This window comes from Lutjanus erythropterus, chromosome 10 (genome assembly GCF_056507025.1).
Source record: "Lutjanus erythropterus isolate fLutEry1 chromosome 10, fLutEry1.hap2, whole genome shotgun sequence".
Taxonomy (NCBI): Eukaryota; Metazoa; Chordata; class Actinopteri; order Lutjaniformes; family Lutjanidae; genus Lutjanus; species Lutjanus erythropterus.
In genome coordinates, this window is record NC_139326.1 from 27,798,566 (window position 1) to 27,809,713 (window position 11,148).

General features: G+C 41.6%; 1 protein-coding gene across 1 annotated transcript in view; it reads right to left on the minus strand.

Moving 5' to 3' along the window:
• Positions 1 to 9,297, minus strand: part of osbp2b (oxysterol binding protein 2b) — a 74,266-nt gene extending 64,969 nt beyond the window's left edge. The window contains exon 1 of the mRNA XM_084728889.1: positions 8,518 to 9,297. Coding sequence (XP_084585015.1) covers positions 8,518 to 8,675 — 158 coding nt within the window. The 5' untranslated portion in view covers positions 8,676 to 9,297. The remainder of the gene's footprint in view (positions 1 to 8,517) is intronic.
• Between the last annotated feature and the right edge of the window lie 1,851 nt (positions 9,298 to 11,148).

The following is an 11,148-nucleotide window of genomic DNA, read 5'->3' on the forward strand; positions in this document are numbered from 1 at the left end:
CCCTATTTCCTGTGTTCCTATGTCTATCTTAAGCTGTCCTGTCAACAAAGGCTAAAAAGCCAATAAATAAATAAGTAAACCTTTCTATGTGGTAATTTTATATGAACTATTTATTCACTGAATTCCCAAAAAATGTGCTTTATCAGGATATGTGTTTTTATCTGGATATAAAGTGACCTTCGTTGAGATGTGAGATTTTGGTCATATCACACAGCCTTAACTACAACTAATATGACTAACTAAAAGAAAGAAAATTTAAGAGAAACATCACATTTACAGCTCAGTGGTGGAAATCTGGCTGTCGTTCTGTCATGGTTAGACAAGCTAAGCTGCAGGGATGAACCATCATGTCCCTCAGAGAGTTGAGCGTATGCAGGTCTTCACTGCAGCCACATACAGCTGATTTTGCTGATTAACACCCTCGACCACAGAGCAACAACTAATCAGCGAAATCACATGCTGTGGTGGATGTTTAAACAAACACATCCTCAGCCCTCAGTGTCACATGACTGCCCATCCATACTGTCGGAAACAGCCACTCTGAAGCATGCAGCCATGCAATCATGTGGATGCATTTATATTTGTCTGTGGGTGCAAACATCCATTCATCCATTCTCAGTATGCCCTCACTGCCACCAGCAGCTGCCACTCAGCAGCACCAGGCTCTTCACCAGTTAGAGTCTCAGTCGACACTGACAAGGTGGCTGCTGCCTTATTAAGTCAGAGGTTGAAGTGTATTTATAAGTTCTGCCAAGCAGTGATTCCCCTCACACTGCTGCTACGGGCTGAAGTCAAGTCTTGTTAAAGTGCCAATCCAGAACAAGCGCTTCAGTGTACCGCTCTTCTGCTGGCGCTCTGTGCACATCAGTTGTGCAGACAGGACCGCACTGGGGCCATGCGAAGCCGTGCTGAGGGCGGGCAGGGATCCTGAGCAGCCCAGTTTCCAGCCGAGCCCGGACGAGCTCAGCTGCAGAGTCTTGGCTGTAAGTGGGTCAACAAACTGAATGTGCTGCTGATGAGTAAGATGAGATCCCCGCTGATCGCTCCTGCCCTGTGGCGAGGTGAGGCCATGCAAAGGCCATGAAATTATACAGTCAAGGAAACTACAAAAGCTGGCAAAGAGAGATAAAGACTACAGGGGCATTAAGGCACTAGTAGGGGAGGGGGCGAAGGTGAGTGGGGGCAGCTGAGGGCATGAGAGAGGGTCCGGCATGTTGCGCTGAGCCAGGAGAGAATTGCAGTGCTTTACCTGTCAGTCCCCTGTGCACACATCCTCATAAAACACAAATCCACCGATCTGGAGCATGTAATGACAGAACAACAACCAGTGAACAACACAGAAGAGACGGCCATAAGCATGAGGAGACATTCACAGACAGAGAGGCAGAGGAAATAGGACACAGTACCCAGAGCATGAGCATGTAGAAAGGTTTTGTTGTGGCTGGGGGCTGAAATATCACAGATATGGAGCGAGAGAGCCAGAGAAACGCTGGGGAAGATGTCATGCTGAAGACAGAAAGGAAACATAAGACAAGAAAACCAAAGCAATGATACTACAGCACGGACAGCATGACATGACCTGCTAAAAGGCTGAAACAATGAGGTGATGAGAATCTGGCAAAATTCCCTGCTCTCTTCAAGAATAGTTGGAATTATTTGAAGTGGCATTGTATGAGGTCCTTAACCATAGTCAGTTTATTACCTACAGTAGATGGCATTTGACACAGCCTTAGTTTAGGGAAGCAGCAGGAGTACCAGTTGTAGGAAGCTAACAGCTTGATTCCATTGGGCACGACTGTGTTACGGCTGCACCACGTCCACCAGAGCTGATGACAACCATTCATCAGAATGTGATTCCACCAGCAGCACTGAAGCATGTCCAAGAAGCGGCTCTCCACTCTGGTTGGCTTCAAATACTCACCAAGTCTATTTCTAGCTTTTTCTGACTGGAAAATGCTGTTATATAAGCCAAATATCACTCTCTTCAAACTAACCAGACTTCATTGGCAAAATCAGTCATTTTACTTGGGCTGCAACTAACGATTAGGGTTATTTTGATTATCTATTAATCTACCCATTATTTTCACGAAAAAAATAAAAAATAAAAAAATAATGCTCAATAAAGTGTGAAAAAATGTGAAAAAGAGTCTTGATTTACTACCATAAATGACAAAGAACAGCAACAAATCTTTACATTTCAGAAACTGGAACCAGCAAATGTTTTACATTTTTGCTTGAAAAATGACAGAGATGATAAACCAGTTATAAAAAGAATTGGCAACCTATTTTCTTTCAACTGACTAACTGTTGCAGCTCTAAATTTTACCTTGCATTGATCTGTTAGTTTGTTTGAGATGTGCTGTGACTTTGGTGAATACAAACTAACCAATTAAAACACCAAAGTCACACAGTAACATAAATAAGAAAATCAGTCAACCAGCCACTGATGTGTTCTGTGAGGTCAAATTACTGTTTTTGCAAATGGAGTCCGGTTGGTTTGAAAGGAGCAATACTGGGCCTATATAACAATGTTGTCCCGTTGGAAAAGACTGGACCTAAAATACATTTTGTTGCTGACCCTGTCCACAGCAGTACATGCTGCTACTCCTCTCTGCTTTTCCAAACAGGGGGCGAGCCGACTGTCATCTTACTGCAGGTAATACACTGACTATGGATAAGTGACTCATACCACCCCACTTCAAATAATCCTAAGCATCCCTGTAACATCACACTGCAGCTCACCTTCACAGAAAAAATATGAAGACCACCCCGACAGGCATGCCCACAGAGATAATTTTATACACACACACACACACACACACACACACTCACACATACACACTGTATCCTAGTGCTAGGACCAACGAAGAGCCCATTAACAAGATTAGATCACAGCATCCACATCTCTTGCTCCAGTCACTCTGCTGATGTGCCAGCCTAGTAAACAGGGTTCAGGCCAGGCTTTACCCTCCAGCTGGGCCCAAGGTTGGCTAGCTCACCACTTTCCCGCCACGCCTCCCTGCACCCAGGACTGAGTGCGCCAGCAGCAGCAACACTACAACCTGACTGTCCAAAGAGACACGAATGGTGCTGAACCCCCACTGAGCTCTTAAATTGATACTATCTAGTTCCTTTCCTGCAGCTGAGAAGGAAATGTGGCATGCCCGCTCTACTATAAGAGACGGGGCCGGATTCACTGATATGGCAGCTCCAATAGCACTCAAAGCTTTAATGCTCTGTAATCTTCCCTAAAGCACCCAGCCAGATTTACTTCAAGAGGTGAGTAAGTAGTGCTGAGAGTATTAAAACTAGGAGGAAAAGTCAATTAAGAAATTAAAAATGAAAGATACTCAATGAGAGGAAGCTCCTGTCAGGTCTTGCTGAGAATGGCAGAATGAGGCTCTTTCTGTGATTTAACCTAAAAAAAAAAAGACACGGCTGATGTGGAATAAAAGACAGCCAGCCTTGCAGAGTGAGAGCCAAAAGTAATCAATAACAAGTGCAATGGTGAATCTCTATAAAACTCATTACAGTTTAACAGGCGTAAGTGCTGAGTGTGTCAGTCCATCCACAGAGTCAAAGCATTGATTAAGGTCCTCCATTGCCCTTTGGCTTCTCAGCCACAAGTTAGAGAACTAAGCCTTTACTTTGACAACAGCAGGCCTTGGGAATGAAAGTGATCCCTCAGGTTATTGGCTAGACCTCTAATTGGCAGTCAGTCACTATTGATTTAAATATAAAATGGCCTTTTAAAAAGGGCAAACAAATATTGAACATCGAAAATCAAACAAGTGATCAATGCATGTTGGGCTACGTCTGATGTGACGTAATTCACTCAGGCTTTAAAGTGCATCATCTTATGATATGAGTTCAATCCATTATGAAAATGTCCAACCATCAAATCGAATCATACACTTATCCAAAGTGAGTGGGCAAAATCATTAAATCATTAAATAAAGAGGGGCTACATGTTACAAAGACACAAAAATACAAAGACACAAAAATACTGACAATATTAGTGTACAAACAGCAACTTGAAGGAATAGTTTGGATTATTTGAAGTGGGGTTGTGGGGTACCTACAGTGGATCCCAGTTGCCACCCCCCAGATTGGAGAAGCAACAGAAGCTAAGCAATGTACTGCTGTAGACAGGTTCAGCAGCAAAAACATATTTTACACAAAGTTGTCAAATGTAAGTTGTCAAAATCATCAAGCCTTTTTGTGAGGGAGAAAGAGTGATATTTATATATAACAGCAGCTTCCTTGTCTGACAGCAAGGTAAAATGGTGAAGATATCCGAAATATAGCATACACTGACATTGATTTGTTTCTTAGGTGGACCTTTTCCTGGGAGGCTAAAATGCCTTTTCTTGCTGTCCTGTCCACAGCGGTACACTGCTTAGCTTCTGTGGTGGTACTCTGGTACTCTACTCTGCTTCTCAACCTCACTTCAAATAATCCAAGCCATGCTGTTATTAAAATAGTGAAGGGAAGTTTAATAGTATCAAGCTATTTACAACTTGCCTATTTTCTGCGTACTAATTTAATAATTGTGGGGCAAGAACAAAAACATTCTGCAGAAAGCGCACATCTGAGATGCAACACAATTATCACTTGACATACAGTGAATACACTTTAATTAACATGTTGTCACATTTGTCTGACTGCTTCCCTTTTGCTTCACTCACAATAGAAGTGCAGATAGTCAGCCAGAGAAGGCACAGACAGATGCACACAAAGCCTGGAGTCAGAGACACACAATGTGGTCTGCCAGGAAGACATCAGTGGAGGGGACAACCCGTGCGCTTCACTGCCTCTGTGCTCAGATGTCGACAGGCTACCTTTACTTCAGGGACAGCAGTCACCTTACAACATAATGGACTATTAATAGAGGGTAGAGGCAACAGGCATCTTTCCTTTCACCACGAGCTAATGCAGGAGTACAGCTTTGGCTACCAAACCTCTGTGTCAAATAACAGAGCTGACAACAAAAGACAATCAGGCTGCTTGAGAAAGTGTGGCCCTAGAGGCTGAAATTGGCTCTAAATGTGGTTTTCTGCAAGCACAATCAGTACAGAATGTTTTCTATCAAATCTGAAAATGCATATCTTTGTTGAAGAGCACATTTATGACTGTTTGAGCTGCAGGCAAGCATCGTGAGTCAAAATTCTGCCTTGCAGTCAGAGGACCCAGACTCAAACCCCCATCCTGACAAGAATTCACTCTGCAGAAGAGCGTTTAAACAAGGCAATGATTCCCATCCTGATTCATAGTCGATTTTGCTCTCTAACCTTCCAGCGAAAGATGACATTTGAAAAGACAGTTTTAACTGAAACATGACATAAGTTAAATATGTACAGAGGAGTCCAAAGACAGCACACAAGGCCAAAGTGTCCTAAACCTGAACAGACTGTATCCTCTTGAGGGATCAGCTTTGTGCCACATTAATCAGTTTTTATTAGAGATTAGTGTTTGCATTGACACATTAAAGTAGAAGTTGGGAGGTTTGCTTAACCATAACTGATTGGTGAAGGCGTTTAAACTTCACAGTCACAGTTTGACAAACAGTCCTGTTAGCAGAGGAAGGTCTAAATGCCCAGTTTTAATTAGGAAAACTGGGTCAGAGAGGGTGAACAACTGTTGCAAGAAATACTCCATCTCTCTTATGTGGACCGTGGAAATACACAGGTCAGTGTTTCCTCTAGGATTTTTTTCAGCAGCGGGGGCAGGCGTTCCGTTTCTCTTCTTAGAGAAATATTTCAATAAACTCATCTGAAAAATGCAGTCAGTTATTACATAATGGTGTGTAGATATTAACGTTAGCCTAATACTATCAATTAATTTAACGTTACTCACGTTAGCTAAGTTGGCACCGGGCCAAATTAACTTAAACTACCGATAAGTTACGTAACGTTAGCTGGTCATCAACATATTGTGAACGTCTGTTTAACTTGTAAAATCTATGTCAAGTTATCTCAAGCTAATAACTTACGTCTACCTCTTCTCCGGCCGGTAACTCGCTGCTTTATTGTTTATTTGTAATTCAGGAATTCGTTCCTCTGACTCTGCCCTGTCGCCTAGGTGCTTGACGTGCTTGACGACCGCGCCCCCAAAACAACGCTAGCATCATGCAAATGAGCACGCGCAAGTATATTTCCATACTGAGCATGATAGTTATCTGCAGTTTACCTTAGTGCTCGCAAGTACCCGACAGGAGTCTGTTTTGAAGGTGGAGAGATGCGGCGGTGGTGTATTTGCGTCAACAATAAAAAAAAAACAAAAATAACAAAAACGAAATTTGAAGGAGTGGCCGCCACTCCTAAATGAATGTAGAGGAAACACTGCAGGTGGTTCACAGCTGACTGGTGTGGCATCATTAACTGCTTCATATCCATCCCAGAGTCCTAAAGGTCTAAATGTTGGACCCATTCAATTAATTGAATTCAATATTAAAAGAACAGGATTTTCCTAAAAATAATGTATAGACTCATGTAAAGATAATTCCTCTCAGTCTTTTTATCGACTCATTATTTTTGCAGTGTTCAGGACACTTTGCCAACCCAAAACATCAGTGCTTGACGACCTGGGACGAAGACTCAACAATCAGCTATCTTTCTGGTGTGTTTATAAACAGCTACTGACAAATCCTGCCTATTCTACCTTTAGGTTGAAATTGGTAAAACCTCCTTGCTGCATAGAGGGCACTGCGTATGACCTAGAATATCTGGTATCAGTATCTGAATGTTGACAAAAGCAGTCAAGTGGTTGCAAGTGAGCTGGATAAACATGCAAAAGCCAAGCAATGAAAGCAATGACAAGTGTCAAGCTTTTGTGTGACAAAATAATCACAATTCAGAGGTCAGCTTATATATTTTCTGATCTTTCAACCACATCTCACTGTCTTTAGTCGAGAATGAAGCTGGCTCAAGTTGAAAGCCCAGACAGTGCTAGAAAGTGGGCATTAGAGCTGAGACTATTTTGTCTGTTCCCAAGGTCAAGCCTGCATTTCCTCAGAACAGACCATGTGACTGGTAATTCACCTGCCTTTAAGACTGTATTAACATTAAACTGATCATGAATAAGTTTTTGCTGTTGGGGAAAACTGAGTTTGGATTTGTTTGAGCCATTCAATCAACAAGACTTGTTAAAATGCTCAGCTTTATGCTGAAATCATCCTGGATCCACATTCTTCACATACTGTATATTCTTTAATTTGCATGTATCAGAAATTTTACATGTATGTCTGTCCTGGGAGAGAGTTGTTTACATTTTTCCCAGTTTAAAGGCTTTTTGGGAGCGTTTTCCTTACTTGAATCAATGATTTAAGGACAGAGGGTTTCAAACACGGTATAGACTGTAAACCCTCCACAGGCAAATTATGATTGTGGACCATATAAATAGAATCTGAAGTCCATATATTAAACTTGATCATAAGAGCTACTAAAATTGAATTATACCTCCATGACTGTTTACAATACAGTGGCATAGCCTATTTGTCACCCAGCGGGCTGACATGCTTTATGATCCATTCATTGTTTATATGTTGTGCCTCTATACAGACACAAACACACCTGTGGAAACATGACTCCACGGCAAAAAAGCACCTGAGCCACAGGTGTTCTGCTATTGTACAGCTATCGTTAGCTCACGGCTAGTGAAGACAGAATGATAATGATAGCGAACATCCCTTGCAACGTCTCTCCTTACGGTGATCATGCTGAACAGCTTGACTCGGTAACGTTAGCTAAAGCAATGAGTGAATTAATTTCGCTACATGGTATGACATCTGTATGGAATAAAAGGAAACCGTGACATTCACACAAAAAGAAATAATTAGGACGTCAACTTTATTAACGACATGGTTAAAGACCAGTAGTATTAGTATCGGTGGAGCGGACAGCTGGATCTTCAGCTGTCACTGAAGTGGACGTGTTTAGAAGAGAACCCTTGATTTGCAAAATCTCTCGCGAGAGTGAGACATTTGAATTCAAAATCCGATAGTTCCCTGTTCACAACAAAATGTTTCCTGCCCCTGAACCTACCTAGATTAAAGCACGGCGTGTTTAACGTTATAAAACATAATTAGTTTGTACAAAGTACACAATGGAGAACGAATCTCGTACGATCCTAGCGAATCTCGCGATAGTTTCGCAAATCAAGGTTTCCCTTTAAGACCCGACCCTGTCACTGAGGTTAGCGGGCTAGCCTAGTTTGCTATATCCACATTTCTAACACTTTATTGGGTTAGAAACATTGCTGCTATGTCTGCAGTGTTTATGTCTGTCTGTGTTGGTGCCTTCCCTCAAGATACAGTCAGTCAAAGTAAAATGTCTCTGTTTCTGTCTCTGTCAGCGTGAGGTAAACAGACAGCTGACTCTGTCCATTTGACAGCTAGCGCTAGCCTGCTGCTAGCCAGCTGAGGCAGCCAGCTGTAGAGATGCGCTGTCACAGAAATGCTGTGCGCCCAACTGGCGTTTATTTTAAAGAAATCTGGCACACTGAATCTGCTGAATTTACCTGTAATATGAAAGCAGGCCATTGCTGAGGACGAACCATCGCCGCTGGTACCCTTTCAGATAGTTGGTCCATTTAAAAAGCCAGCCTTTATAAGTATCCGACCCCGGTGCCGGGGCCGCGGCAGAGGCGGATGCCGAGCCCTTCCCTTGCTCGCTCATCCTCCGCTCCGCCGCACGCCGAAGGGTGCAGGATAAACCGGGGACAGCGGGGACAGGGACACTACCCCACCGGAACTACCTGAGCGAGGACGTCCAGTGGCGCTGACGAATGAGCTCGACAGAGGAGGGTCCGGGTCCGAGGCGAGAGAGACCGCCGTTAACCCCTTTCACATGACGCCGGAATGGACACCGAAGGAAGGACGAGAAGTGATGCCAAGACACTTTGCTGATGCAGACTGCAGAGGATTCAGAGCACAGAGCTGCACCGGATAGAAGGGAAACTCCTCACACGGCCTCCATTTAATCTGATAAGGCTGTCCGCAGATCAAAAATGAATAATTACTTCCATGACGACAGTGTCAGACGCTTTATGGCAGTAATTTAAGATGGGAGCGGCTGCTAACCTGCTCATTCATTGAGTGAGGGCTTGAATGAGAATGTCTGTTCTAACTGCTCAGGTCTATGACGGAGACCTGCACCACGTGACGTTGTTATCTAAACATTCCTAAACATTTGACATGCGGTTTGCCTGCTCGTCTCACATCTCACGCTGGTCAGGTGAGAATATGGGCTGAAATGCTGAAATCAGGGGTTCCCTAACTTTTTCTTGTCAAGGACCCCCACAATAGATGCATATTAGATCACAGACCCCCAGTTTGAGAAAATTTACTCCCTTCTGGGTATGCTTTTATTTTTTAAGTTTGAAGATAAAGTCTTAATAGCCAACAAATAATCGAGCTATGATCACTATAAATTGCAATCAGTCAGAACAGCCATCCCTCATTGTACCTTTGCGCCCACTCACACGTTCAAACTGTAATATGCACCAAACACACATAAACATACTTTTTGATAACTGTGTACAGCAATGATAAGCTTTGGCACCCTTTCACTTGTTACACTGGGGCCCTACCTGTTGATTCATTTTTGGTAGTTTCCTCCATTAGGCTCTGTCTTATAGAGGTGATCCTGTGTCAGAATTTGTTAAGAACTTCATTATTTTAGTTTAGAGGTTTTCAAAGAGAAAAAAAATATATTAGTTATCACTGAACGAGATAAGATGTGTGAGTTGGTCAAAGAGATAGTTGAGAGATACAGCACTGGGGAAATTTGATCTGTTTGTTTCATTTTCTCAGAGTCAGAAACTAACAAAAGCCTTTGGACAGACCTTATTATGTATCTGGTGTAGTCTGATGTTATGTCAAACAGTAATATCAGACTCAACCGGCTCAACAGGCTCAACCGATGAGTGTCTACGAAATCAAATAACAATTTGCCAAGCTTTTTCTGTGGAAAGGACTTTGCAAACCCCTGTTTCAGTTTATATTGTGTCAGAGTTATTATAGTTAACTAAAACTTAACTAAAACTCGGTGTGAAAGAAAAAAAAATTATCTGAAACAATAATGCATTTAAAAAAAAAAAAAAAGTAAACAGTAAAGTAAACTAAACTAAAACTAAACCTTTCTAACAATAAAAGCTATAAGAGAATAGAATAGATTATTTTTACTTTTATCACATTTTTTGTAAGTTGGAACAACAATGGAGGAAAAAAGGTTGCCCATTTTTGATTGATTGTAATATATAGTAGGGCTGAACAGTTAATTACAAATTAATGAATTAATGAAATCTATTGCAATATTGAAATTGCAGGGGGTGCAACATTTGTAAAAGGTAAATGTGTGTCAAAATACCATTTTAAATTAGATATGGTCCTGAGCAGAGATGGCACTGCCAACACATCATACTCTACTGACTCAAGAAAACATTTTGCTCATCACAGAGCCCAGCATTTTAATGTTTTCCCATGAAAATTTGAATAATGATGTAAAAATCAGCATTCCCTGAAACAGCGGAAATCATATCGCAATTTCAACATCAGTCAAACTAATCGCAATTCAATTTTTTTTCAAGATCTTTCTGCCCTAATTTATAGTGATCTTTGATCATTTATAGACTGTTTTTTCAAATCTTCAAACCTAAAAATAAAAGTTACTTAGAGGAGATTCAAGACAAAATCCTCTCAAATTGTGGGTCTGTGTTTTAATGTGCATCTATTGTGGGGGTCTTTCTCATAAAAAAGTTTGAGAACTCCTGCTTCTCAAACCAATCAGCCAACCATCAGTCAGCCTACAAAAGCAGTACAGTCCATGGACAGTTACTCATTTAATTATTCAATTAATTTGTTAACATATTGGCTATTGTCATTTTCACACTGCTACCTTAAATGAAAGAAGTTTATTCTGAGATTGAAATCACCAGGTGATCATTTAGTTTTGTTGAATACAACAAAATACACATTTTAAACAAAAACCCAGTAACTGGAGGGGGTTTAGTGAGTGATGCCTGATTTGTCACCTACATCTGATTTGACTCCTGATAACGTTGCTTTACCACAAGGTGGCAATGTTGTCAAAATGATCTTAATGTGGTGTAATTATTGTTGCACAGGATTGAAAAGTGACCAGAGTGAGG